This window comes from Aspergillus melleus (assembly GCF_016097325.1).
Source record: "Aspergillus melleus strain CBS 546.65 chromosome Unknown contig9, whole genome shotgun sequence".
NCBI lineage: Eukaryota > Fungi > Ascomycota > Eurotiomycetes > Eurotiales > Aspergillaceae > Aspergillus > Aspergillus melleus.
In genome coordinates, this window is record NW_025763378.1 from 148,746 (window position 1) to 176,564 (window position 27,819).

The 27,819-nt window shown below is 51.6% G+C and overlaps 12 protein-coding genes across 12 annotated transcripts; 5 read left to right on the forward strand and 7 right to left on the reverse strand.

The window, feature by feature from the left end:
• Positions 1-363: 363 nt before the first annotated feature.
• LDX57_012723 (GMC family oxidoreductase) lies at positions 364-2,342 on the reverse strand (the record flags this gene model as incomplete). The annotated part of the gene is made up of 4 exons (XM_046094473.1): positions 364-413; positions 469-970; positions 1,033-1,909; positions 1,975-2,342. 4 exons carry the CDS (start codon positions 2,340-2,342, stop codon positions 364-366), a joined length of 1,797 nt encoding a protein of 598 aa, XP_045950452.1.
• Positions 2,343-3,485: 1,143 nt separating this feature from the next.
• Positions 3,486-4,337, reverse strand: LDX57_012724 (uncharacterized protein; the record flags this gene model as incomplete). Its single annotated transcript, XM_046094474.1, has 1 exon — positions 3,486-4,337. One exon carries the CDS (start codon positions 4,335-4,337, stop codon positions 3,486-3,488), a length of 852 nt encoding a protein of 283 aa, XP_045950453.1.
• Positions 4,338-7,368: 3,031 nt separating this feature from the next.
• Positions 7,369-8,013, forward strand: LDX57_012725 (class I SAM-dependent DNA methyltransferase; the record flags this gene model as incomplete). The annotated part of the gene is made up of 1 exon (XM_046094475.1): positions 7,369-8,013. One exon carries the CDS (start codon positions 7,369-7,371, stop codon positions 8,011-8,013), a length of 645 nt encoding a protein of 214 aa, XP_045950454.1.
• A 1,268-nt stretch (positions 8,014-9,281) lies between these two features.
• LDX57_012726 (uncharacterized protein) lies at positions 9,282-10,568 on the reverse strand. The gene has a single exon (XM_046094476.1). The coding sequence runs from the start codon at positions 10,521-10,523 to the stop codon at positions 9,378-9,380; it is 1,146 nt and encodes a 381-aa protein (XP_045950455.1). The 5' UTR covers positions 10,524-10,568; the 3' UTR covers positions 9,282-9,377.
• A 959-nt stretch (positions 10,569-11,527) lies between these two features.
• Positions 11,528-14,179, forward strand: LDX57_012727 (adenosine deaminase family protein). The gene is made up of 2 exons (XM_046094477.1): positions 11,528-12,655; positions 12,714-14,179. The coding sequence occupies exons 1-2, from the start codon at positions 12,505-12,507 to the stop codon at positions 14,144-14,146; spliced, it is 1,584 nt and encodes a 527-aa protein (XP_045950456.1). The 5' UTR covers positions 11,528-12,504; the 3' UTR covers positions 14,147-14,179.
• Positions 14,180-15,398: 1,219 nt separating this feature from the next.
• LDX57_012728 (uncharacterized protein) lies at positions 15,399-16,221 on the forward strand (the record flags this gene model as incomplete). Its single annotated transcript, XM_046094478.1, has 2 exons — positions 15,399-15,658; positions 15,717-16,221. The coding sequence occupies 2 exons, from the start codon at positions 15,399-15,401 to the stop codon at positions 16,219-16,221; spliced, it is 765 nt and encodes a 254-aa protein (XP_045950457.1).
• Positions 16,222-16,346: 125 nt separating this feature from the next.
• LDX57_012729 (DUF2855 family protein) lies at positions 16,347-17,631 on the reverse strand (the record flags this gene model as incomplete). The annotated part of the gene is made up of 2 exons (XM_046094479.1): positions 16,347-16,643; positions 16,690-17,631. The coding sequence occupies 2 exons, from the start codon at positions 17,629-17,631 to the stop codon at positions 16,347-16,349; spliced, it is 1,239 nt and encodes a 412-aa protein (XP_045950458.1).
• Positions 17,632-19,516: 1,885 nt separating this feature from the next.
• LDX57_012730 (uncharacterized protein) lies at positions 19,517-20,091 on the reverse strand (the record flags this gene model as incomplete). Its single annotated transcript, XM_046094480.1, has 3 exons — positions 19,517-19,578; positions 19,626-19,874; positions 19,935-20,091. 3 exons carry the CDS (start codon positions 20,089-20,091, stop codon positions 19,517-19,519), a joined length of 468 nt encoding a protein of 155 aa, XP_045950459.1.
• A 691-nt stretch (positions 20,092-20,782) lies between these two features.
• LDX57_012731 (uncharacterized protein) lies at positions 20,783-21,541 on the forward strand (the record flags this gene model as incomplete). Its single annotated transcript, XM_046094481.1, has 1 exon — positions 20,783-21,541. The coding sequence occupies one exon, from the start codon at positions 20,783-20,785 to the stop codon at positions 21,539-21,541; it is 759 nt and encodes a 252-aa protein (XP_045950460.1).
• Positions 21,542-21,719: 178 nt separating this feature from the next.
• Positions 21,720-22,589, forward strand: LDX57_012732 (uncharacterized protein; the record flags this gene model as incomplete). Its single annotated transcript, XM_046094482.1, has 1 exon — positions 21,720-22,589. The coding sequence occupies one exon, from the start codon at positions 21,720-21,722 to the stop codon at positions 22,587-22,589; it is 870 nt and encodes a 289-aa protein (XP_045950461.1).
• A 466-nt stretch (positions 22,590-23,055) lies between these two features.
• On the reverse strand, positions 23,056-23,389 carry SYM1_2 (Mpv17/PMP22 family protein; the record flags this gene model as incomplete). Its single annotated transcript, XM_046094483.1, has 2 exons — positions 23,056-23,120; positions 23,206-23,389. The coding sequence occupies 2 exons, from the start codon at positions 23,387-23,389 to the stop codon at positions 23,056-23,058; spliced, it is 249 nt and encodes an 82-aa protein (XP_045950462.1).
• A 1,098-nt stretch (positions 23,390-24,487) lies between these two features.
• TRP3_4 (tryptophan synthase) lies at positions 24,488-27,311 on the reverse strand (the record flags this gene model as incomplete). The annotated part of the gene is made up of 10 exons (XM_046094484.1): positions 24,488-24,563; positions 24,615-24,821; positions 24,883-25,403; positions 25,458-26,512; positions 26,570-26,598; positions 26,651-26,883; positions 26,932-26,982; positions 27,032-27,051; positions 27,102-27,189; positions 27,264-27,311. 10 exons carry the CDS (start codon positions 27,309-27,311, stop codon positions 24,488-24,490), a joined length of 2,328 nt encoding a protein of 775 aa, XP_045950463.1.
• Between the last annotated feature and the right edge of the window lie 508 nt (positions 27,312-27,819).

Consider the following 27,819-nt stretch of genomic DNA (forward strand, 5'->3'; position numbering starts at 1 on the left):
TCAAGGATCGCTTGGCCCTGACTGGGGAAATCACTAAAATATTCAATTTTGGTGGATAATTGTGCTTATCTGGCGTCCGGGTCTCACGAGGAGGTGAACAGAATCGTCCTGCAGCACTTTGATAGATTAATTACTTCTCGCAGTCGTCCCCGTATCTCTGGGCTGTGATCGCCCATCTCGAAAACCTGGTGGAGCCGATACTTTAATATTGTCAAGACCGAAATGAAAAATGTGATAATCATTGATTATATACGAGAGAAATATATATAGAGAGAGAGAGAGAGAGAAAAGTAATATAACAGATTAAATAGAAATATGATTGTGGTCGGGAGGAGCATAGCCGAATTCCGGGCTAGGAGCCTTCTACGCAGACTTTCTAACAATGAGATCGGCAATCTTTTCAGCCAGCATATCTGTTACAACTGTTAGTACCGATTTTATGGGGCTCTGCATCACGAATGAACTTACAAACGGTGGATTGGGGATGGCCCGGGGGCAAAATGGGGAAGGAGCTGGCGTCAACAACCCTGAGTCCACTGACGCCATACACACGAGCCTGGCTATCGAGCACAGCCATCTCGTCGTTTTGGGTGCCCATTTTACAGGTGCAAGCCGGGTGCCACAGCGTCATGACGTGGTTGCGGATAAAATCGAGGATCTGCTCGTCCGAGCTGACTTTGTTGCCGGGGTAGTATTCCTCGCCAATAACAACGGGAGCCATGGCCTTGCTCTGGAACGCTTCACGCATGCGCTTGAACATAGCGATGGCGACCTGCTGATCAGATTCGGTGGCCAGCCAGTTGGGGTTGACCAAGGGGAGATCTGCGGTGTCGGCAGATTTCAGTGTGACGTTGCCGCGAGAGGTCGGAGCCACGAGGACACCCAACATCGAAGCATACTGCGAGCCATCCTGGGGCTGAGTGGTCAGGAGGTCGGAGAAGTTTCCGATGTAACCAGCTCCGGAAATATACTTTTTGATGGTCGTCAGTTTACATGCACAACTACGCGAGGGTAAGGGAAAGCGACACTGACCTCGGCCTCGGGCCAGTCCTTCGGGAACTGCTGCAAAGTCTTCTGCACCTGTGCCGAGAACGAGGAGCGCAGCTTGGCCGGGATCTTCTCCCATGCGAGAAAGTCGGCGATGGGATTGGTGAGAGGCCCCTTTTTGGTGACGACGGTGTTCAGGAATTGGCCGAGCAGGTAGAGCAGGTCGCGGGCAATCTTGGTGAACGTTGTGACGTTGACACGATAGCTGGGCCCGAAGAAAGGATGATCCCACATGTTCTGGCCGACACCGGGAAGGTTGGCAATGACCTCGATCTCATGCTCCTTGAGCGTGTCTGCAGGGCCGACTCCGGACACCATGAGCAGTTGGGGGGATTGGAATGCACCGGCAGATACAATCACTTCTTTGCTCGCCTTGAGAGTAGAAATCGCACCGAGGGGGCCTTTGATCTGTACGCCCGTTGCCTTCTTGTTCTTGTCGAAGACAATCTTCTTGGCCAACGTGTTCGCATGAATGTGCAGGGATCCAGGTGCCGATTTGAGGAACGACGACTCGGAGCTGCTGCGAGTTTGGTCGCTGGGGCGGATGGTTGACGAGCAATACTGCGAGCCCAACAGGGAGCCACCGTTGAAGTCCTGCACCTCTTCGATGCCGATTGCCTCCATGCCCAGTTTCATCCAGGTCGAGAAGGGCATGGCGTAGTTGGCATAGGAGACCTCCAGGGGGCCGCCCTTCTCTTCAAAGGCGGACTCGTCGTATTTGGCCGAGGCGTTGGGGAATCGGTAATCCGTGTTTGGTGGAGTGAAGTGCGTGCTGCGCTTGTAGAAGGGTAGTACCTCGTCGAAGGTGTAGCTGTTATCATCGACCGCATCCGCCCATTGCTGCATGGATTCGACGGTTGGTCTTGCGCGCGCGCGATATTAGTGGTGTGCCAAAACAGAAGCTCTGAAATCGAAGTCAAAACTCACCTTTGATAAATCATAAAGTTCAACGCCGACGACCCACCCAGCGTTTTACCACGCGCGAAATGAATGGCGCGATTGTTGGCTCCGGGGAAAGCCTCGGTGATGAACCCCCAGTCTATCGAAGACTTCACATCGGGACTGGAGCCCACGGGCAAAGCATCGGCGGCTGGAACAGCAGCAAAAGACTGCAACTCGTAATGTCCGCCAGCCTCCACCAGAGCAACTTTGAAGTCTTTCTCTGCCAGGCGAGTGGCAATCACATTGCCCCCAGTACCGCCGCCCACGACGACGTAATCGTACTCATTGATGCCCAGCAGGCCCTGGACACCCAGAATGGGGAGAGCGAGAGAGAGAATGGCCTTGCGCAGCATGGCGAGTTTCTACCCCGAGGCGCGTTCCTGGGATCTGGCAGCGGACAAGTAAATCAAGGGGGAGGGCATGCAGGAAGCTTGGCTGCGATCCCGAGGGCGCAAACCGCTCTTATAGTTTGGAGCATACCCCGTACATTCCCCTAGAAGGATGTCAGCGACATTCTTCAACCCTCTCGCACATGTTTCACGCCAAACGGACGCGTCGGGCAGGACCAGTTCAGGTGACGATCAACTAATGGGGCTACGAGTGTCGCATTGGACAATAATGGCTATTCTCCACAGGTATTGGGCAACAGACCTGAATCATGTCAGGAACCCCTGGTCGACCTTCCCAAGAAATCCACCCCAAAAATGGGATCGGCCCAATATTCGGGAGTATCGGGGTGGAGTTCATCGGCAGATCCGCACAGCCTTAATAACGCCTTGAAGCTGGAGGCCGGCCCAATTGACACTTAGGGATCCATGCGGTCTTGATTTTCAGCCTGTTCCATCTTGAAACGCCGACTGAACGCCGACCGAGGTTTAGACGGTCGCTTGGGAGTTGGGAGTTGGTTTGCCGCTCGATCTTGCCAAGTGATAGATCAGATTGGGTTATTATTGGGGATCGACCGGTGGACCCTGGGCCAGGCAGGACTTTTAATTGGGAAAGACCACTCCGTAGGAACTAGGAACTGCCTGCATGGCTGTGAAGTTGGACGTGACCGGGTTCATCTAAAAGAGACCCTGGATAACTACGAAAAAAGGAAGAGAAGGAAAGAGACGCGGCTGAGTCGCCACGTGACAAGCACGTGCCGTCGGTCTCCTTTTCCCCTTGGGATCTTCACTTGTCTCGGTTCGGATTCCCATTTCATTTCACAAATTTGGAATTTCCATCGGCTAATGATCCCTCTCTCTCTCCTCTAGATTGTTCTTATGCAAATTCACGTTTCATGGCCACTGGCATCCTCCCATCCCACCTATATCGTCGAGATTGATCGGCCAAACAGAATCGATTCCCCCATTATAGTGGTTGAAAACAATCCGCGATCGTGAGGGCAGCATGGATGACGCCGATGCCTCGCTCAACAATGAGAGGGCATTTGGGGCAAATGCGTGAAAGCTTCTAATAGCCACCAGTCATCAAGGAAACGGACGCACTACATCCTACCGAACCCTTTTCGTGAAGATTCCTTTCGTATAAGCAAGTCGAAACCCTGCTCTCTCGGCACTTCGCGCACTGCCGCTTCCAGCACTCGTCGTCATCGTGACCAGATCCAAGCCAAGTCGATGCGCTTCGAGCACCCGGGCACGAATGAGAGCGGCATGCACCCCTTTCCCACGATGTCGAGGGAGGCTGCTGTCCAAATACAGGTGCGCTACCCCTCCGTTGGGGGAGTCGATGACGGCCATGGCGGCGGTCCCGGCAATCTGGTGGTCGATCGTCGCGACATATAGATAGGTGTCGTCCCTGCCCGCTGCAAGGCGTGCAAGGAGTCGAAGAAGGTCCGGTGATCGGCCTCCATCTTCGAATCCCGCAACTGAAGCCTGAAGAAACTTTTCTGTCTCATGCTCGGTGACTCGGGATATAGTGACCCCGTCCTCCACTGCCGTGCGACGCTGTTGCGTGGCCACGTCGCCTGGGGAACACACATATGTAGTTAGGAAATGTCTAACGGCGTACCCACACGAGTTGAGAGATTGCAGTGCGGATGGATGTGCCAGCGCACAGAGGTGGATCTCAGGTTCGAGCCCGATGGGTTGGAGTAGAGTTTCAACGTCGCGCAAATCTTGTTCCTCGACCTTGTTGTCCATGCCGAGGCCGACTATCCGGTTCAACTTGCCCACAAATTCAGGAAGGGTCTTGATGGCGATTCCTCCTGCAATCGTTTGGATTTGGATATCGTTGGACGGGTAAAGCTGCCGACAAACCTCCGCCTGTCGCGCAACGTGTTTGGCCTCGATATGTTCATTTGTCTTGGCCACCTCTATTCCAGTGAAAAGAGGTGAAGCAGCCATTCTGTAAAGAACGAGCACTTGGTGTAGATGGCGTGGATTGTCTTGGATATCGGGGAACGCCCCCAATATAATGCTTTAAAATGGCGCCATCCGCCATGACTCATCCTCATCCTCTAATCGCCGGTCTGCACTTCTGGCCCCAGCTAAGCGCGTCGGGATGTCCATAGACGGGCGTTGAAAATCCAGTTTTCTCGATTACCTGAGAAAGACGCTGTTCAGCATGGCGATCGAGTAAACCTTGCCCTTGTCGCTATCAGCCCCCCTTGTGATGCATGGATCCTGGTGTGATTCCAGCAATTGATCTCCTTGTTTAGCCAAAACGGCCGACAATACGTGCACAACAGATCGCCTGATAAGGAATTGACTGCTGCAGCGCAGAGCCTCCAGCTGGGATTCCCGGAGCATGCAACGCCTCGCGAGACCTAAGTTCGTCGCAGCGCCAGTGATAAATCGCCAGAGCCAACGACATATGGTCGAAAGACCGAGAGAGCGAGGAATTAGTGAGAGCAGAAGCGACCGGGCGATTATCAAGTCTCTGCTTTCTCAAGAAATATTGAGGCTCAAGAAGTTCGTCTAGCCACTCTTCCCGATAGTCAGTCTGAAACCCAGGGAAATCATCATCCATGATTAATCGGTTCTGACCAATACCGGAAAACACGACGAAGATAACGATCGTCTACCTTACATATGCCTTGTACCCAAAATGTGCCCATCAGAAGACACCTGTTTGAGCAAGATTTTGTTCATAGGGTCACAGCAAGATGGGCCATATCGGTGTCGTATATCTTTTGGGGACTAATAGGCACGGCGTGCGGTGTGCAATGTTCAAATGCTGGCGGAATCAGATCTTCTTAAACCCCAGGCCATTGATCTAGTCCGTGCGCTAGGTACTTGGCAGTTATCATGTATGCGCCGAGCCATTTGTTACGAACATTGGGTTGTCTCAAGGGTAACTCTTCCGGCCTCATTACACGTTTCAGTAAGTTGGAGATGGACCTTGTGGTTGTGATCAGTGCCTCTGCTATTGAGTGAGACATCAACAATATCTGGAACCAGATTTCAGCATTTGATTCGCTTTCTAGAGGCCTCGACAGTATGCCTGGCTATTCCCTTCACCGAAATGAAAGATGGCCCGTGGATTTCGTCGAGCCAGACCTCCCAAGAAGCAACGCTACATGCTGAGGTCCTTATGTGGGTTCCTTGCTCTACATCGTAGTGACCTGGCGCCAAGTTGCTCGATACTTTGGGGTAGATGTTAGCTTATATTTTGAGATGGATATATGAGCAGGCATAAAGACTGGGATCCCGTCGTTCATCGATCATGCATCAGCTCCCATTCCCAAGCACTTTGTAACTCTACAAAAGTGCACCCGCACGACCCTGAACCTCGTTTACGACAACACTACCACAATTGACGCCGGCATTCATGGCTCTCACAGCAGCATGGATGGCATTAGCGGCTACTTGGTGGACTTTGACTGGAACGAGACTGCGGTCCCACCCACTTACCTACAGGACGCCTGACGGAGAGTTCGAATTTGAATAAAGGCTGGTGCTGGTCCAACTGCTACGCAAGTCAGCTATTGCCCCTCCGGTGCTGAAATGGTAGGAGTCTTCTGCTCAAGTATTTCTAGTCACCATTCCCTGCACCTGTGATACGAGCCCTCTCAGAATCATGCAGTACGGCTGAGCGAAGTTACAAGGATCTGCCTTAAGTTAGTGGAGGCTACACATTGTGGCACGGTGTCGCTGTGAAATTGGGGTATTACGGATGAGGTTGACGACATCATCTGCGAATGATGCTTGACCAACTTCGTTCCGTCAAGGTCAAAAGCATTCTGATATGTTCTATCTTTCTTCCCAGGATGGCTCTACCAGTAATGTTGATGATTCCTCACCCCACTCACTTCCCCACGCTAGACCGGTGCGGGATCAGAGCCTGAATGCCTAGGGCATCCGTCCAGCGATGGGGGTTGGTGTTTTTCGTGAAACATCACGCCATTGTTACGGCTTATGATTCCTGCATGGAGAAATCAGGATATCTGCCTGCTGCTACGTCATCCACAGGCGTTGACGCAGACTTGAGGGTCTTTTGCGGCAGCCGCGGTGTTAGCCCTATGTAACGACGCCTGCTTTCTCCCAGCCTACAGTAGGAATTGATATCCTACAAACTTCAATCGGTGATAAATGTCCCTCTGCTTTGCTTATGCATTTCGATTCAAATAGCGTGCTATAGTGCTGTCGCGTTACTGTCCTCCCCCGTGCTTGACTGAAATCTCTTACCTCTGCGTAGGCTTCATATGAAAGGACTTCTCCCCTCCGGCTAGCGCCAAGCCAGCAACTGCACCCCTGCCGAGGCGCTACTGGCACCAGATGAGGGGCATCGTCATTAAAAGTGAGATCGACCGTGTCGTAAGTCTCTGCGGTAGGGGACAAGCGGGGTAGCTGGACGAGTGCCGTCGTGGCAGGGAAGAAAGAGGTCGTGGCAGTATACGGATTGTATACTAAAGTGCGGACTTTACGCTCAACACCATCCCTATTGCCACCACCGCAGTATTGTAATTCTATAAGGTTCACAATACCGAGTTCTGGGCTTCAATTAGCCAATCATTCGCTCATAAGGGGGAGGACCATGACCTCACACCCAGGCCCCTATGAGCTAGGTGCATGGTGCACAGGCACAACCCTCAACACGGCCAATTATCCGCAGCTTCCAGGCACAACGATGGCCCTTTTGATCGAGGATGCTGCAGATGGAATCCACGCATACAATTGGCGCTGTTGAGTGCGTCAATATGCAGACCCCGCCGCTGGCAAAAGTTATAAGAAGCCTGAGGTGCGCCCAGAAAAAGCTGAACCAGGAACATTCGAACACAGTCCAGTGGAACGCCCCAAAGCAACATCTATACTTAACTTACCTCCATCCATACTTGGTTTCCCGGCTCCCTGAAGCCCCTATTCTTCCCAAAGCGCCAGTTACCCCAAAGCAGCATACTTCAGTAACCCAACGCACCTCACCCGGCCTTCCAATATGCCTACCCAAGTTGCCCCTCCTACCGACCTGTATCTCGGTCAAGCCCGTGCAAGCAGCAGCATCCAGCACTGCATGAAGATCTACGAGAAATGGGCCTCGACCTACAACGACGAAGTGGCCAACGAGGCCCAGAACTACGTTGCTCCTGTCCTCGCCGCCCAGGCTGCCCTGGAGTCGTCCACCACGGCCGCCGACGGCGTCATCCTAGACGCCGGCTGCGGCACCGGACTCGTGGGCCAGGCTCTTGCCCTCGGCGGCGCGAAGGTCATTGACGGAGCGGATCTGTCCCCGGCCATGCTCAAGGTGGCCCGACAGACAGGTGTGTATCGGAATCTGACCCAGGTTGATTTGACCCGCCGGATGGCCACGGAAGACAATACCTATGACATCGTGACCTGTGTGGGCACCTTCACGCTCGGTCACGTTGGCCCTGACCCAGCGTTGAGAGAGTTCATCCGGATTACCAAGAGCAACGGGATTGTCGTTGCCACGATCCTGGAGGAAATCTGGCAGTCCGGTGGGTTCAAGGATGAAGTGGAAAAGTTGGAAGCGGAAGGGATAGCCACTATTCTTGGTATGGAACTGATTGACTATGTCAAGGGACATGGGGATAAAGCCATGCTCGTGACTCTTCGGAAGTAGGGCAAATATGTTGATTGAAATCATGGGAGGTAACCTGGAATTAGCTTGGGTTTATTGCTGTATCTAAAGAAAGCTCTAGATTCAACACAGAGTTGATGATTTTCAAAGGAAAAACTAGAAGGGACCTGCGACATGCTGGGGGGTTGCCTGCATATATGACAGCCATAGATCGGACAGTTCCCAAGATTCGACGCAAAGTCAAATTAAGATTGGCCCTGTGTTAGATGGCCCTAGGAGTTATCCAAGACCAACTAACTCCGACTAACGGGCCTAGCTGCTCACTAGAGAAGGGGGGAACCGAATCTAGCGGGGCTGGACCTTTGGTTGTACTAATGTTTTAGTTGGTGGCTTTTGGGAAGATCCTAAGGGAATGAGACGGCAGATTTTACTCCGGACTACTATGAGCCTCTTAGCTCCTTTCAAGTGGCCTTCCTTTCTCCGGCGTTAGTGCCTGCCATCCGGATAACCGACCACGCCCGAGGCCCAACGGGTCTTGATCGAGCAGCGAGCCAGTCTCGATACAATCGGCCATCGTGTTGTTGGCTCCAAACCTCACTACCCACCGCAGCCAGTGCATAGAGGACTTGATCCGAATCATATCTGTACTTTATTCGTCGCAATCGAGAGTAATCGGAACCGTAGAATGCGTTCTGCCAGTCTGGCTCGTCGAACTTGCCCTCCTGTCGATATGCCTCGCCAATTTAAACTGAGTCAGTCTAGGATGGGAGTAATTGTACGGGTGACAAGCCTTTTTTCAGGCAGGGCTTGGTAACCGGTGAAACCGAAAGCCCTGTAAGCAGTGAAATGGTCAAAACAAGGCCTTTAAATGTAGACGTGGCAACTGTAGCACGAGGAGGGAAAGGTTACGCACCAAGCACCAAGGTGACGGCTGCATTGTGCAAAACGTGCTTCACCAAGTCGTTGGGAGTGTGTGCGTTGCGTGAGGCATTGACTGCGATACCAGAAACCACTGCCCGATCACTGTCGATCTTACGCATAGCGAAGGAGAATCCATGTGCGTAGTTGTCAATAACGGAATGCGGGATCTATCCATTGCTCATGATGAATTCGTTAATATTTAGGTTGAAATTCATGGCTCCAAAGCTTTCTTGGCAACTGAGGATCTGGTCAACCGAGCACCGTAACATGTTTAGCGGGGGCCACAGACGGATCAGAAGAAGGAACTATACTGGTCAAGTTGGGTCTTGACACGGCCGACTTCTCTAGGGTACATCTGTGGTAGGTGTGTTTACGTATAAGGGTGACACCAAACTAGGGTTACAGCACAATAGCTTAGAGGCATTAATCTCCAACCATAATAATTACATAGCATATATCAGTTTCATCAGATCATTGTACCGCCATCATACCGCAACCCCCGGTGACTGCGCCTTTAGCAACATATCCAAGGCCGTACTCCCGGCCTCATTGCTCGGTAGTGCTCCTAAGTCCTCCAAGCCAATGCCCATCGTTTGTGAACATGTACGACCGCCGGTCTGTAACTCAAATGTCTTTCCTGAGTTGCACTGCACAGTTGTTGACAGAGTTGACAGTGTGACGCCGCCACACCCATAAAGCATGTCCAACTCGATAGTTTCCAGTTGCGGAAACTGGCTTTGCATACTGCCCAGCACTGCCAGCCAGCCCGGGGAGAGCCCCGTGACGCCAGTCAAACCAATCCGGCGTAGACTCAATCGCGATTTGTATAGAATGCGTATTAAGCCGTCTGCCTGAATGGCCGTGAAGGCAAGTGTGATTCGTTCAAGTGTACTTGGTAGAGTCTCTGATCTACTAAGCTGAGCAAAGAATTCCATAGCCAGATCCCTAGGACCTAGACTGAGGTAGAGCTTTCGGAGGCTGGACGCATGGCAAATGGAGTCTAGAATAAAGGAATAATTGTATGGCGTGAGATCATGCTCTAGGTGGAGATTCTCCAGCTGGCCCCAAGCCGCGCGAAACCCAGGCTTGCCAAAAAGACATTTAGGTAATCGATTGGCGCTCATCGTCTCTGCGGTATAGTTTACTCCTTTGCCGTACCATAGTAGCTTTACCGGTAGACACGCGTCAGCCATGACATCGTACAGAATTGTGGCGACATCGTCCGGTTTCAGCTGCTGATCGTTGCTTGTCTCTTCTCGCGACTGATCACAGCATGCGATAGGGGAGATGATGAACGACCGACAGTGTGGCAGACGGTGTACCAAATCATCACGGAATCGTCGAATAATTGGCATATCAAGTGGACTCCGTAGATGTCCTGCCACGCTCCATTGCCATTGTATACTGCGGCCGAGATGGGGCTCGGGTGCCATCACGACCAGTCGCTGGACGTACTGGCACATAACGGGATTCTGGGCAATCGCATGTAGATGATTGAGTCCGTGTTCAGAGAAGTCGAAATATACTTCTGCATATCGCTGCGCGAAACGGTGAATTGTGCGATGGTATGTATGGCAGCAGGTTCCGACGAGGGCGGCCAGATCGGGAGTAGGGAGTTCGTCGCAGATCATTTCGATGATCTCGAGAGGAAGGGAGGATAAATGACTCTTGGTTCTAGGCATTTTCAATGTGTTGAGCATCGTTAATCGTGTAGGGAAATTGAACATTGAATGGGGGGACTGCGGGGAGCGCGAGGCCATTAAAGGGCTGATCCCCAGGGTCCCCGATGTACCTTGGAGGCATTCCACCCGGGTACATGGGAGCTCGTCAGAGTGACTAAGATGAGGGAGATCACGACTGATAAGCTTAACACCCGTTTAGTTCCTACTTAATCACCGTTGATCTGCGGGATGCCATGTCCGATAAGTTTAATCTGATCGTGCTCAATCTGATAACCCGGATGCGGCAATCGTGAAGCTTCTCGGGAATGAGAACCATCACCACTTCATAAGGGTCCAGGGTTCCGTTGATTACCAGCTGAACAATACACACAGCCAAATAAAGTTCATGTCTGTCTACAGTGCCTTGATCAAGATATTATTCCAGTTGAGATAAATGTGTCTGCAGTATGCCCTCCGGACAGCATAGTGTTGAACAGAAATATATATCTAGTAATCGACCAACACTTGGCTCTTAGGAATCAGAGATAGACTCTCACAGTGCAGGACTCGTGTTTAAGTTTTGTCGCAGGTTACAATTCTTTCCTTTTCCAAATTCAATACATTAGCAGTCCGTTAGCTGATGAGACTACTGCTAATCAATGCCTAGCCTGAAGTGTTATCTGCGCAGATAACCGATGAGGCATTATCGACCCCCGCGGAAGACTCGGTCGGACGAAAATTAATTAAAGGATTGCAGTAGCCCTGCACGGATCAATCCTTTGTGAGTCATATTGCAATTACTGATAGACAACGGACTGAATGTCAACAAACAAACAAACCCTCCCGCTAAGAAACAGACCAATGATCGAGATCCAACCATCATCGGGATCGAGGAATTGTCCAGATGAAGAGGGGAAAGTGCAGGACAGGCTGGTCGAGATTGAGCGGACAAAGTAGGGCTGCATGCAGGTGCTGCCACATCACACAAGCTCAATTACAGCTCAGCCCAGACTTTCTCCAACTCGAGCTCCTCTCGCGCTCTCTGCGCGAGTCCGCAGACACGGAAGAACGACTGCAGAAATTCATCATCCCCGCCAGTGACTGCGGCCATTCACGGGCGCTGGTGGGCCCGCTAGCTCAGCTTTGCGCCAAGAGACACTAAAGACAAGCAGCCAAGGCGCCATGAAGAGGGAAAATAGTGGAGAAGGTGCAGATGGTTTGGATCTGGGTACACAGTGTGCTACAGTGCTTACTCCGTACGGAGTGCTGCGGAGTGCTGCCGGGCAAAGAGAAGCTGCAAGTTAGCACCTTGTGCGGGATTTGCTGGCTGAGTGTAATGCTTCTGGACAAGGAGGAGACGAGACCGTCGGCCAACCTATCTGGCTAGCGCATCGATCTAAGAACGCAGCTGAAGCCCGCGGGTGGACATTATTATTCAGGAGATGCTTCGCGTCATCCCTACATTCATCTCACGCCCGTCAACCCTTGCGTCAAGAACGGGGTCACCCGTCCCACACCAAAAATAGTGATCTTATCTAAGACGCAGTGTACTGTCTTGAACGGACAGATTGTCCCAGTCTGCTTGGATTGAGATCTTCTAGGGGGCCCTGCAAAACGGCGACATCCGAGCTGAATCGGACATGTCACTCAATAGTCCAGGAACTAGTCGGATTGGCCACCGGGCACCACGGAAAGGCTGGACTGCTGAAGGCACATGGATTTAGGCTAGCTGCATATCTCCTCCTCCCTCGCATTCAAGGCCCAAGCAGGCAATTGATCGACGATCAGGGCTGCATTCGGTGGGTCGGCCTTGATTACAGGCCGCACCGACCAAAACATCGCCCGACTAGCGCGTCCACCATCGAAGGGAATGAATATTTAAACTGGGCACGGAATGGATGATTGACTTTTTCCCTTCCTCACGAATTCACACCGGTCTTTCTCGCCCGCCATGCGTGTCTTCGGTCTCGTTACCGTCGCTTTCGCGGCCTGGTCAGCTGCTCAGGAATGGGATCCCATGGTCTCTGCCAACGACAGCATCGTGCAGAAGCACATGCTCGCGCGATCCAACATGATCACGCTAGAGAAGCGTCAGCGGCAGGGTGGGTTGCCTATTTATTCCCATACCGTCATGCGTGATCGCTAATATACGCGGAACAGATTACGATTTCCGGCAGAACATGTCGTCCGTGGCGCGACAGGCCGACGCCCTGGTGAAGGCCATCCGTCAGGAGGAGATTGACGACTACTGGCGACACTACGCCGAGCTGCAGAACCATACCGACGAGCGCTTCGCCGGCATGATGTTCCCGCTGGCGCGCCCGTACATCGCCGACACCAAGTTGTGGCGCATCGTCAGGCGCATGCCCAAGGGCGCGCTGCTGCACGCGCATCTGACGGCCATGCTGCCCTTCGACGTGCTTCTGGAGACCGTGGTGAACACCGAAGGCATGGTGATCAGCGCCTCGCAGAGCCTCGATACCCCCGAGGGTCGCGAGAACGCCACGATCGCCTTCTCGCACGTGAACGAGACCCTGCCCGACAGCGCGGACATCACATCGGCCGACTACGTGCCCAACACGGATGTCCTGGTGACCGACGTCGTCAGCACTTTTCCCGGCGGCCAGGACGGCTTTTTCGCATTCGCCAAAACCAAGATGGCCGTGCAGCCCGAGAATTCCATCCAGCATGAGCTGGGTGTTGACGAGATCTGGCGCCGCTTCCAGGCCATGTTCGACCCGGCCGGTACGCTGCTGACTTACGAGCCCATCGTGCGTACCTTCTACCAGCGTCTTTTCGGCCGTCTCGCCGCGGACGGCATCAACTGGGTGGAGATACGCGCCGGTGGATCCAGTGGCAAGCTGGTGCATGAGGGCGACGAGGACCCGGACCCGGACCTCGACGTCTGGTGGACGGTGCTGCAAGAGGAACTGCAGAAGTTTAAGGACAGCGAGAACGGTCGCAATTTCTGGGGCGCGCGGGTGATCTGGTCCGACTGGCGCGGTGGCACTACAGCGGCGCTGAGCCGAAGCATGAAGATTGCGCTGGAGCGCAAGCTGAAGTTTCCCGAGCTGTTCAGCGGCTACGACGTGGTGGCGCAGGAGGATCTGGGCCGGACGCTGGCGGATTTGGCGCCGGAGCTGCTCTGGTTCCAGGAACAGGCAGCGAACTTGAATGTCTCGGTGCCCTTCTTCTTCCACGCAGGTGAGACGCTGGGTGATGGCAACTCGACCGACCTGAACCTGGTGGATGCCCTGGTGTTCGGCACTCGTCGCATCGGTCACGGCTTCTCGCTATACAAGCACCCTCACCTGATCGAGCAGGTGATTGAGAACGGCGTCATGGTGGAGGTGTGTCCCATCTCCAACGAGGTCCTACGTCTGGCGACAGACATCCTGCATCATCCCTTGCCGGCGATGATTGCGCATGGAGTGCCCACGGCCATCAGCAACGACGACCCGGCGATGCTGGGCCAGGACGCTGCCGGCGTAAGCTACGACTTTTACCAGGTGATTCAAGGATTTGACAATGTGGGACTGGCTGGCCTGGTGAGTAGATCTTCATCCTTACGAGTTAACCCGCACAGATGCTGATATGAAAACAGGGCGCTCTCGCACAGAACAGTATCCGGTGGTCGCACTTCGAGGACCAGTCGGACGATGAGTGGATCATTGACATCGACCAGGGCGAGAACGGCGATGGAATCAAGGCCCAGCGTCTGCAGCAGTGGAAGCAGGATTGGGAGGAGTTCTGCCAGTGGGTGGTCAGCGAGTTTGGATCGCAGGCACCATGATGAGACGAGACGAGACGAGATGTATGACGAAGCAAGTGACCCAAACCTATGTTTTGGTGTTATGTTTTTCTTAACTTAATTTTCTAATGCCAATTAACACCATTCAACATGATTAACGTGGAATCTTGTCAAGTGCCTTTCTGCGTATGTATTTAACGTTCCATAGATTAAATGTGTGTTGCAATTGTAGGTACACAATATGCACATGCCATTCTTTAAGAGAGCAATTGCCTTCAAATGTGAAGATTGTCGGGGGTGGATTCCATTCCAGCCGTAACAACTATTCTATATCCACAGACCTCGGCTCGGACACTCGGAAAAGAGGCCTTAACCATCCATCTCTAGGTCAGATAGGAATGCAAGGCGCTTCCGGAAACATCCTCATTAAACTCAGGATGTATGACTATCTTGTCTTTGCTCTGGGCAATGTCGGCACAATCAATCCCATTCGTGGTTGGGTATTTTCCTCGACATTCCAGGCGGATTGGCAGCCATGATTTCCCCGGCCCAGTGATCAATTGTGAAGGGTTGAGGTTAGACGAGGCGAAAATACGAGTGTCGGATACTGCGAGAATTAGGCACAGTGGCGAAAACAGGAGAAATCAAAATGAAGGCCAGTGGCATCTTGAGATTCGATTGTTGGTTCGGCGGAGTTGTCTTAGATTTAGCGCGGGGCCAAATTAGTTCTTTTTTTGTAGTTGACGGACAATCAGGGTCGAGGAAGAGAATTAGGAGTTAGGACATATTTAATAAAGGATTTCACTACATTCATATGAAGATGAAGAAAGAAACACCTTCTAATGCCGACGTTCTCATTTCTTCTTGATCTCCTTCTATTGCCTCCGGGCATCATCCGTATGTCAGGAACTGGTCGAAAGGAAAAGAAACGCTGGCATCGGTGGAGCACAGCCCCAAACTAATAGCTAGCTAGTTTGATAGTCCACAAAGACACCAATGAATTGATCCAAGATCCAGTCAAGACATTCATTTATAATCTTGGCCGCAGCCCTGTGCGTCACTCCGTCTCTCAATTTCTCGCCACAACCACCACCATGACAATCCCCGACAAAACGATGAATGAAAAAACAGACACTGAGAGGTCCGCTCAGGAACCCGCCAACCCTGAAATACTCAATCCTTTATTATTCCTGCTGGCAGCTCGCCGTGGAGTACGCAACGATGCACGCTTCGCCGAGACGGCCGTGTCGGACGACTACATCATGCGATATCAAGGCAAGTCCGGCGTGGAAGCCATCAGCACGAGACCTCTCTGGAAGAGGATTATTTTCTTTCTAGGCATCCTGCCCGCAAAGTAAGTTGGTTTGACTTGGATATCTGAAGTGGAAAGGTCACCAAGCTCACCGGAACAGATTCATGATAGTCTTTTGCATGTTCAACCTGGGTTACACGGCCACCGATATGATTGACCACAAGCCCGCATCCGAAGACCCAGAGTACAATCGCTCTAGGCTCTGGTCTCGAACACGGATAGGCGCTTACACTGCTCTTCTCACGACCTTTCTCCTGTTGGCAGCGAAGAGATACGCGAAATGCCTGGCCGCCGCCGCCACACCGCCGCAGTATGATCCCACGACTTACCAGTATCGACTAACCAGCGCCCTGGATCAACGCGGCATTGAATATCGCGAGATTGTTGCCGCCACACCAGATGACATGACTCGGTATTGGAAGGAGCAACAGGCGCTGTGCGAGCGGTTCCGGATAGTAGGGCTGGTGGACCCCGAGCAGGCCAACCACGTATACGATATCGTGGTGCGGTTTTACAACAACGGAGGCATTTATATGCAATTTCCAGCCGCAGATACGACGACAAGTCGGCCAGTGTTAGCCATGTCGGCGAATGAATCTTCTTGAGTTGCTGACTCGGGAGTTTCAGTTGACAGGAATGCGATTCAGAGGGTAGCGTATTGGGATCTTTGTGTCTGAATGGTATATTTAACGACTGGGGATTTCACTGCCATCGCTCGCGCGAACAGTATCTAGAGCTCGTACACAAGACACTCTTCAGATCTCACGTCGCCTTGACATAGTCGCTGCCAACCACACTCAATGCCCTGCGGTCCATCAACTCCGCTACCCCAGACGAGGCGCATGTCGGGAATTGCGATGTTGCGTTCATCTAGCCATTGTTCCCAGCGCTTGTTGACGGCGCTGAGATAGGCTTCTTGGCTGTCACTTTGCAGCAGGGTATCCTGCACCCCGGATGTGTTGTACTGAATTTTGCCCTCAGCCACCATTGAATTTCGCGATGCTTGCATTTCCTCGCTCGTGTAGACCTAACCCTATCAGCACCCATCGAAACAAAACATGAACTGAATATACCTTTTGTTTGCTCCCAACATGAATGATTACCCTCCTGCTGTTCTTCAGGCCCTCAGAATGCTTGATAACCTCGCACAGTCGATGCAAACTATCGTCTCTGCCCCCGAAATCCACAATCACCAATTTCTCCGGGTTGTGGTCAGCTAGCCAACCTGCTGATCTCTCCAGCTCATCATAAGAAACCGCACGTACGGGAAATCCCGCGATCGCTGCAGGTGAAACCAAGGGCCCCGGCGAGGAGCTCACAAGCAGATATCCTAGCGGCAAATTCGTCGACCGTCTGGCGAAATTGTATGTGAACGAGCGCGCTGTCTTAGTCGATGCGCCCAACGCGATCACCAGTGCCGACGAGAGATCAGCGTCCTCAGCCGTCCAGGGAAGTCCGGCGCTGACACCAAGCGGGTGAATCGGCTGCAGCGGATTCAGTACATACTCGCTCAGCAGATATCCGGCTCGCCAGATGCCATTGAAAACGCTCGACCAGCCCATCCGCTCCTTATCCTGCTCGTCCGTAACAAAGTAGCGATTGTACAGCGGCATCAGGACTTGTCGATGCGGACTAGTCTCGATCCATGTGCCGTCCAGTTGACCCGGAGTAAGGGTCAGATCAATCGGAGTATTAGCAGTGGGCCAGAACCCCCAAAGTCGCGTGCCTGGCCGAAGAGACGTCGTGCTTTCTAATACAATGCCGTATCCCCAGGCAGGCACGATTCCCCACGCCGACGGGTCGTTGTAGGGGGCAGGCGAATTTGATGGAATGGGGTAGGTGTCCCACCACTGAAGAACGTGGCCACCGCGCGCATAACTGAGATTGTTGGATGTCAGGCTTACTATCTGAGGTTTCACGCGGATGGACGAGGGAGGTAACGGGCCGAGCGCTTGGCTGAGGGAGACGGCGACATGCTCGGCGTTGTTGGATTTGGAGACGACGTGGATCTGCATGATGATTGATTCTAACTTAAGAGTATTCTGATTGTGCCCGGGAATAAGATGTTGATGAGTAGCTAGTTACTCAGAGCTATTATTACAAAGAAAGCGGGTCGAACCCTGTTGCTGACCAAGACATGGCTTTGTTATATCGGTGACTCATTGCAGGGGTTTGAATCCTTTGAATGAAAGAGCGTATGCTAGGCCTAACAAACTGAGAATGCTGAAGGTACGCCTCCACTAGAGCTCGGAGAACAAGTATCACCGGTCTTTTCAAACATTCAATACCTCCTCCGCAGTCGTGACTTTGATGTCGGGGAACCTGTGATCAAGGGCTTTATCTGGAAGAACAAAATATCCTCCAGTGGCCGCGACACGATGATGTAGAGTCTGAAAATCTTCGTACTTGACCATAAATTTGTCCCCTACTCCCATCAGCCGTTAACGTATCCCGATTACCTTTTGTACGCGCCTCGGGCGTCTCTGCAAGTTCCAAAACCTCATAAATCGACGCTGTCGCACCGACAAAACAACTGACACGCGGTCACTCCTCCAAATCCATCAGTCGAGCAACTAACCGACCCAGGTCCTGCGTTCTAATGAAGCTGACAAGCATCTCGCCGTGGCCAGGAATAACAGCCCACTTTCGCTGCACATTCACGGCATTCACCCATGGCTTGAATGACTCCACCAGTGCGGCAGACCATAGTAATCGAGAATCATACCATTTACAACGCGGGTATGCTCGAGACTAGTGGTTTCAATTACAAGAAGGGCATCAAATGCCCATTTTGCCGTGAGGATGTAGATGTGCCTAGGCATAGATTAGGACAGATAGTGAAAGCGAAGCGTCAGACAATTACTCTTCCTTGAATAGCATGTCGAACTCGCTGACGACAAATCGCCGCGTACATTTGGATCTATCTGCTGCTCGAATCAACTTGATTTGCTGTCACTCGACTCATCCGAGACCATCCCAAAAGGCGCAAATGATGGTGTCGATATTCGCGGCCTCGAAAGCCGAAGCGGTGGATTCAATGTGGTTGTAGTCTACTTGGAGGATTTTGAAGACGTCCCCATCGCCGGGTGCCTCATCCCATCAAATAGGTCTTTGAAGGGAACGGTGGAATTTACCTTGCGTGACAGCACAATCACCTGGCTTTTTCCATGCTCGATCAAAGCCTCTGCGATAGTTCACCCGACGCTGCCGGTTCCCCCTGCGACGGCGATGATTCCCATGTTATTTAATTGAGAGTAGGGTTAGTTGAAAACCGTAATCCAGTGTATGATTCAGTAGATGGAGTCTTCGCTTGGCATAAGCACTAGCAATGGTGATGATGGAAGACTGCAGGTGTGGCTCAAGTGATTCGCTCGGTCTTGGCCGGGACAGACCCTAGTATTTGGTGATCCTGCCGTGTGAGCTGAGTGCCTCTTGCGTTTATGGAGTCCTGCTCTCAGGTCCATGGTTGGTATTCGGGGCTATTGATAATAAGGGTCCCCCCCAACCGGTGCCCTTTGCGAGAATGACGTCTCCTTCTCTTTCTCTGATGTCCATGTTGCCTCACTTTTCGACTTCTGGTCACAATTTGACTGGGATGATGCAACAACAAGCCCATCATAACCAGAAACATCAATAGTCCGTCGAAAACATACAGCCAAACCTCTTTTGACTGGAGGGTACCGTCCGCCCCTTGCACGTACTCAATCACCCGAAAGACGGACCGAATCATGATCAATGTGCTCAATGTGCTCATAATGTACAGTACAAACAAGAAGCGCCTCCAAGGGGCTCGCAGATCAACGGACCGCTGTGTAGGATTATTCGGCATTCGAATGTGGAAGATCGCCGAGACGATAATAAACAACCCGAAGAAGACAATCTGTACTGCTAATCCTGCAATTATGATCCAGTTTCCCAGATCTTTTTGTCCTTGGTGTCTGCTTTCGCTAGGATGCCTCCGCCTGTTCTGATCAGTAGAGACAATCTGGGCCGTGAGAGGGAGACGTACCACCGCCTTGCGTAAGAAAAGAGATAACATCGCCCACAACGAATGTTCTCGTGATCCATCGGCCCCGGAGTATAGATCTCGAATCCCCCTCGACCCACTGGATCACCCGTCCCAGAACCATATAGATGGATGCCACGAAGAGCGCAGGGGCGACCAGCAGCAACAGCGTCTGCATGATATATGGACCTGTCTTCCAGTCAGGGGTCTCTCGACTGTTCAGTATCCGCCCGACATATCCGATCGTTTCGCCTGGTAAAGGTTAGCCTCCGTTCGAGGACAAGAAGATGCGAAACAAAAGGAAAGTCATACACAGGCCGCCGATAATAAAAGGTGTAAAATACCAAGTTCGTCGGGCAATAAAATAAATCAAATGCATGCTTGTCAAGACCCCAAAACAAGCAGTGGCAGCGACTGCGGCCGGGAATGAAGGATCATAGTGGTAGAGACGATATTCTCCTACTACCATGTTGACAGCATAAAACCGCGTTCGTGATTGAGAAAACGAGATCCATCATAAGCAAAGAGGTCGAATGGCGAGTCTTAAACACCTTCCAGAGCAATGAGGCTGGTGGTTACAACATTTCCGGTGCCTACCGCTATATCGTTCTCGTTCCCATGTCTCTTTTAGGGAAAGCGTGGCAAGTCTTGTCGCGATCTGGAGGTTTTACAGTCAAGCCTGCGGTGGACCCGCTAATTCAACGCCAGACCCAATAATCAGATGAAAGGATAGGCTCGGTTGTGGAGAAGTTGTTCTGCGTTCGCTCAATGGCGATTTTCGCTGCCCGATGCTTGGCCTGCAGCCGATGAGCCAGCTTGGTAGGTTGCCGGAGACTTCGAAAAACACCGCACATTGTGAGATATCGGACTGACGAACATGATCAAGATCAAGTATGAAGTGATTCACGCCACTATCGTGATCTGCCCTGGACATCTACGCTGTCGGCCTTTCGGTCCAATGTTGCAGCGATGTGAATATCCAACGGCGCCAATTTGCGGGGAAGCGCTGTTTCCCCGGATAATTGGGTGAATGGGCATAAAATTCTGCATAGTTTTTGCATCAATCAAGAATCTGTTCTTCCGGATGCCCGAGATCTGGAGTGAATTAACCGCTCCACCCCGTGTTGTAAATTGTGTTGTCAGCATTGATGTTCCCCATCATGATTCACACTCTCAACCATCGCATCCCAGTTGCATACTGCACTGGTCAGTACCCAGTTGCCACTGGAATCGATCATAATGAACGTGCTCCTTCTATCACTGGGATTACTCCTTCAGCCCTTTCGCGTATGTGGTGTTCCGGGTGTCTCGAAGCCCCTGGTCGATCTCGGATACTCGACCTACGAAGGACTTCGACTCGATGCTGGAGTCGACCAGTATCTCGGCATGCGCTATGCGGCACCGCCCTTGGGGAACATGAGATTCAGAGCACCCCAAGACCCACCCCGAACGGAGTCAGTTCAGACAGCATTCAAGGTAAGGGACCTAGAACTCAAGTCCACATCAAGACTAAAACCCTACAGCATGGCCCGATCTGCGTTGGTGCCGATCAAAACGTCACGGCAGGTGACAAGGAGGAAGATTGCCTGTTCGTGAATGTTTTCAGTCCGTCCAATGCAACAGCGACTTCTAAGCTCCCGGTTTGGGTCTTTATCCAAGGGGGAGGTTACGCTCAGAATTCTAATGCGAATTACAACGGAACCAAGGTCGTGCAACAGTCTGAACATGGAATCGTGCTTGTCACGCTGAACTACCGAGTCGGCGCCCTTGGATTCCTGGCAAGCGAACAGGTGAGGCAAGATGGGGATCTGAATGCCGGGCTTTTGGATCAACGGATGGCCTTGCAGTGGGTGCAGGAGCATATTCACAAGGTACAATTACCCGTGTTTTATTTTCAAGCCCGAATCCTTAGGATCTAATCGACTTTTATGAGGGTAGTTTGGCGGCGACCCGGACCACGTTGTCATTCACGGTTGTTCTGCTGGGGCCGGCTCGGTTTCCTATCACCTCACGGCGTACGGAGGAAGAGACGATCACTTGTTCGCCGGCGCGATCTTCCAGTCCCCGTTCTGGCCGACCCAGAAGACCGTCCCCGAGATGGAGTGGCAATTCGATCGCTTTGTGAAAGATGCCGGCTGTTTCGACGCGCCCGATGCACTGACCTGTCTCCGCTCTATCGACATCAACCAGATCCAGGCTGCAAATGTCGCGTCACCATTCCCCGGCACCACTGATACACCCCTTGTGCGCTGGTATTTCCTGCCTGTAGTGGATGACGACCTCATAGTCGACCGTCAGTACAATCTCTTCGAGCGAGGGCGATTTGTCAAGGTCCCGGTCATGGTTGGCGACAACACTAACGAAGGCTCATATTTCGCGTTTAATGCGTCCACCAAGGCTGAGGTTGCCCAGTTCTTCAAAAACTATTATTCGGAACTGAAGAAACACCAGCTAAAGACCATCAACGGTGTTTACGAAAAAGCGGCCATCTTGCCTTACCACGCCAAATACTTCTCGCTGGCATCCGCAGCATACGGCGATGCGACATTTGTCTGTCCGGGCAATCACATTGCCGCCTCTATCGCCAGCCATCTCTCCCCAGATCATGTATGGAACTACCGGGTCAACGTGCAAGACCCACCAAGCGTGGCGCAAGGACTAGGGGTTCCGCACACGATCGAAGTCCCGGCCATTTTTGGTCCGGGGTATACCGGCGGGCAATCTTCCTTCGAGACGGTCAACGCCGCGGTGGTCCCTGTGGTCATGAATTACTGGTTGAGCTTCGTTCAGTCGCTCGATCCGAATCCACACCGATACCACCGTGCACCGCAATGGCACTCCTGGGGTAGTGGAACTGGGAAGCGGATGCGACTGGAAACGAACAATACTGCGATGGAACGAGTTCCGCGGGATTCCACAAAGAAGTGTGAATTATGGCGTAACCTGGCACCTGTGATGCAGGTGTAAACCAAGCACAAGTTGATGTTGACGTGGGTGAGAATGGTTGAAGTTGATGGACGTTGAAGTTATTCTTCTTGTTGGTTCTTGGCTGTTGACCTAATGGGGATTAGCGCCGTCTGAGTCGGGATGCCTGAAGGAGACTTCCCGGAAATTCCCAATCAGGAAGGTGCTTTTTCTTTTTTTTCTTTGCTTTTTCGCTGGGGGAAGCAGAAGGTGACCGCAAAGGGAGGTACGGAGTAAAGCCAAGTCCATGATGTCAGTCACTATCGGTGGCTTTCGTGTTTGCTCTACTGACAGAATTTCACTCGGTTCCTGATACTTTGTCTCAAAGAATATATATACTTGCCGCTACTCAACTAGGCAAGTCCGGACACAAGCCATTGAAATCTATAAGGATATTGCTTACCAGAGGTCTATGATCTGTCCAAGTGTACTTTGATAGATGTTATCTCTACTCCAAGATGGCCTTCGACTAAACAACGGGAGGTTGTTCTTTATCATCTGCGCCATTCAAAAAGCTCAAGAAGCAATTCCAACCTACACATCATTAGTCCATGACCATGGATAGTAACTGAACAAAACAAGAAAAAGCCAGAGACAAGGCTAAGGGAGATGTGCATACCGATATTGAATACATTCACACTCAGCACTCGATACTGCAACGGGACAAGAGACAAGTTCAAGCCCTGCAAAACAGGCCAAATAGTCCAGTTCGTTCGCAGTGCCTCCCAGTACGTTCGCTGCAGTTTGTCCTTGGGATCACTTCCCTCCATGATAGACATACTGGACAGGAACACACCGATCATCGTGGGCGCACAGAGCAGCTGGTCGGCGGCGACTCGGGCAGCTAGCGTTCTGGGAACGGTGGAAAGCTGAATTTTGTTTTGGAGGAATTGAAACCATTTCGTAGCGATTGGACCAAATACAGCTATTCGAGCTGTTAGCTATTTCCATGCACAGAAAAGTCTCCATGGACTGACCTCCTCCATAGAACGCCATGCGCGCAGTACGTGTCATGTCATGGCGGGTAAGACCTTTCTTTTCTACTCCTTGCTGAGCCAGGCCATCGCCGACGGCAAAAAGACACTTGAAGCCAGAAAGATCAGCTTATCAGAAGAATTATAATGAGCCCACGCTAGGAACATACAGCCGTGGTTAGACTCTGCGTCAGAATCGGACGCTGCACGAGGCTTCTTTGGTACCTGTCGCTGTTAGCCGCGTCACAAGATAAACTACCATATTCCTACCAGCTGAACATTTTGGAATGAAGATAAATCCTGTGAGGTACCACCAAGAGGAATAATGCGTTTCTCGAGCTGCGAAGATTTTGCATTTGAAGGCTTTCAGGGGCCTCTGTGGACCATGTCGGGAGCGGCTCAATTAGGAAATCTAACCGCCGTTGAGGTTTCTGCACCAACAAAATGCCTTGAGGTATACCAAGAAAGTTATGCAAACTACACGTGCTACAATATAAATGGCAGACAATAACCGTCGAGACTAGAATAATATCAAAATGGCATCTATCAACAGCTATGCCATATGCAAGATGTGCGAGATGTGCGAGGTGCGAGTCTGCGACTCCGCGAGTTATGCGAATTATGCGAGAAATAAGAAAAAGTCGGTTACAATATGCGAGGGATTCTTTTAGAAAATTGGCATTCTAGTACTCGAGCAACAAGAACAACCTCCCCCAGCTCTAAACATGGGCGACACCAACCTGACATATCTCTCGAACTATTCTTACAGGTGGAAGCATCCTCCTCTTCATTCGGGAACAGCTCTTGTCCCCATTTGGTGTGCGGCCTACTTGAGACCGTCTGTAATCAAGGGACCTCATCATACAGGACAGCTTTAGCTAATGCCGGAACGAGTCACCGGACGACAAAGATTGTTCACCGAGTCTATTAAAACCTCAAATCCCACCCAATCTGAGGTCCAAGTCTGGGCAGCTCCTCCGCCACGCTTTCCACATCTTTGTCACTAAATAAAAGTCAGTCGAGTACACGAGAGATATGGGGAGTATACACAAACCCTCTTCCACTCAGACAGATAACAACATCTTGGTCTTTCCTCATTGTTTTGGCCAGCTCCATAGCGCCCCAGACGGCATGGGCACTTTCTAGCGCGGGTGTGATTCCCTCCAACTCACCGAGTACCTTGAATCCAGCGAGAGCTTGAGCATCGGTGACGGCAACAAACTTTGCGCGTCCTGAATCTTTCCAGGCGCTAAGCTCGGGTCTGTTCAGACAGTTAGCGAACTATCATTATAACACAAGGAAAAGGGGTCGACTCTACTCACCCAACGCCAGCATAGTCCAGACCAGCTGAGATGGAATGGGTGTCCTGAATCTGTCCGTGCTGATCCTGCAAGACATATGTCCTACTTCCGTGCAAGACCCCCTTGCTGCCGCCGGTTAGAGTAGCAGCATGCCTGTTTGAGTCAAGGCCGTCACCCCCGGCTTCAACCCCCAGAAGCTTCACACTGGGTTCCTCGATAAACGGATAAAACATTCCTAGAGCATTACTGCCTCCACCGATGCAAGCAACAACAGCATCCGGCAGTTTGTTCCGCTGTTCTAGCATTTGTGTCTTCGTCTCTTCTCCAATGATGGTCTGGAAAGTGCGGACGATCGTAGGGAAGGGGTGTGGACCAATTGCTGAACCAATGATGTGGAACGCAGTGTCGACCTTGGTGATCCAGACACGGAAACTCTCATTCACGGCGTCTCTGAGAGTTTTCGACCCTGCCTCAACAGGCACTACCTCGGCACCAAGCAGTTTGATCCTGAAAACGTTCAGTGCCTGTCTCCTAACATCCTCCTAAACAGCTGTTAGATATATAGTTGCGTCACCTTTTCAAGCACGTGGACTTACCGCTCCCATGAAGATCGTGCACTTCATGTTGAACTTTGCACAGACAGTGGCAGTTGCTACACCATGCATACCCGCACCGGTCTGAGCAATGATTTCAGTCTTACCCAAGCGACGAGCCAGAAGGATCTGTGCCAAAGCGCTGTTGATCTTGTGACTTCCAGTGTGATTCAAATCCTCACGCTTCAGCCAAATCGTGGCTCCGCCAACATGTTCAGTAAGGCGGTCCGCGACATGAAGATGTCCAGGTCGCCCAAGATAGGGGTAATAGGATCGGAATTCTGCCCAGAAGTCGGGGTCATTTCGAACTTTCTCAAAACCTTCCTCCAGCTCTGAAAGACATCTCATGAGTGATTCAGGGGCATACGAACCCCCGAACTCGCCAAAGCGCGCAGGAAACAGTTCTGGGTCTTCTCCCTCACCCTTCTCTACCACTATCTGATCAGGTAATTTTGAATGGTTGCCGTTTGTGTGATCGACGCCATTGGCTTTGACGGACCCATTGTTATGTACAGCACCGTTGGTTTGCTCAACTCCATTAGCAGGCACGGCACCGTTGGTATGAGATCCATTAGTATGGGCTCCATTAGTATGGGTTCCGTTGGTATGGGCTCCGTTGGTATGGGCTCCGTTGGTGTGCACGGTGCCATTAGTCTGCACGGCACCGTTTGGCTCGTGAGCCCCATTTGCCTCGCCATTGCTGGATTCTTGAGTTTCTTGATCCTTTGGCGAGTTTCTTCTGCCACATATCTTAGTGCAGTACTGTTCGGCAGCCTTGGCGCGCTCCCCTGGGGCGGCCCTAGATAAGGTTGTGATGATTTGACTGCCGATAACAACGCCGTCTGCGATGCTGGCGACACTCAAGAAGTGTTCTCTGGTGCTGACACCGAAGCCAACTGCTGCTGGGACGTCGCCCGAGTATTGCTTGATTCGCGCCAACAGTTCGGGTAGACCGGCACTTAGAGTACCAGTGGCACCGGTGACACCCATACGCGATACAACGTAGACAAACGAGTCTGCGAGCTTGCACAATAGCTTTAATCGGGTCTCGGTAGTGGCTGGAACAAAGTGTTAGAATCTAAGCAGGTCAGATGCGTAATGTGGGAAGGGCTTACAAGGAGCAATAAGCGGTACATATGATAGTCTGTATAAAATTGTCAGGGAGCAATCTCTATCGTCGGGGTATCATCACTCACCCGCCCTTCGCACAGAAATTTCTGAATTTAACCGCCTCGTGCGGAGGAAGATCCACGACAATGAAGCCGTTTACACCCGCCTCACGACAGTCATTCAACAACCGCTCCTCGCCATAGCTCAGTAGTGGGTTGTAGTAGCCCATTAATAAAAGTGGTGCTTTGAGACCCCTGTTCCGCGCTTCCTTCACCATTTCTAGGGTTGCTTCGATGGTGACATTATTCGCAAGCGCTACCTACAAAAAATGAGTGACCACAAAGACAACATAGAAGAATCAACGAACCGTGTTTGCGCTTTGGATCGTAGGCCCATCGGCGAAGGGATCCGTGAAAGGCTGGCAATGGAGTTAGAAAGATGGGTATCCACCAGACCGAAGTACTCACAACACCGAGTTCAATAATATCTGTGACAAGATTTAGAAAGGTATGTTAACTAGGTCAGCATATCGCATACCTGCACCACCCGCTTCCAAACCCAATATGATATCTACCGCTTCTTCAACAGTGGGATAGCCAGCTGTAACAAACGTCACGAAGGCAGGCTATATCATAAGTCAGCAATGGTTTCACGGTCCTCAGGTAAATCCACATAGCTTCCGCCTATCGAGGAACATACGCGGTTTTCTTCTTTGCACTGCGCAAAGGTCCTCTTGATAGCCTGCATCTTGAAAGAAAAAAAAGGAAAGAACGGATAAAGATGTCTGCTGCCGGATTCACTGGATTGGGAATTACTCGAGAGGTCAGAGACTCAGAGCTAGCGAGGTATTTATCCCATGTCTTGCGTATTAGTCAAGCAGAGGGGTATGCATCTACCATATCGATATTAAGTTAAGACATCCACGGAAATCCTTCTGTTTCTGAAGGATTCAATTGCTCCACCTGACTGCAGGACAGAGAGACGAGCTATACAATCATATCGCTTTATTGCCTCCGCGGGCCTGAGGGGCTTTAGGGGCTGCTTACGCGGCTTAGAACTAGAGATGTGAAGATACAGGCATACCAACTGCCAAGCAGATACTTCAGTAAGATCTCAACAGGGTAAAGTGATCAGGCGCCTAGCAATACGAGTTGAAGATGCTAAAAAAGGTATTCGGCTTTATCACTAAGGACTTGGTTGTCCTACAGGTCAACTTCCTGTTAGAACCACATGGTACACAGTAGGAGTAGCACTG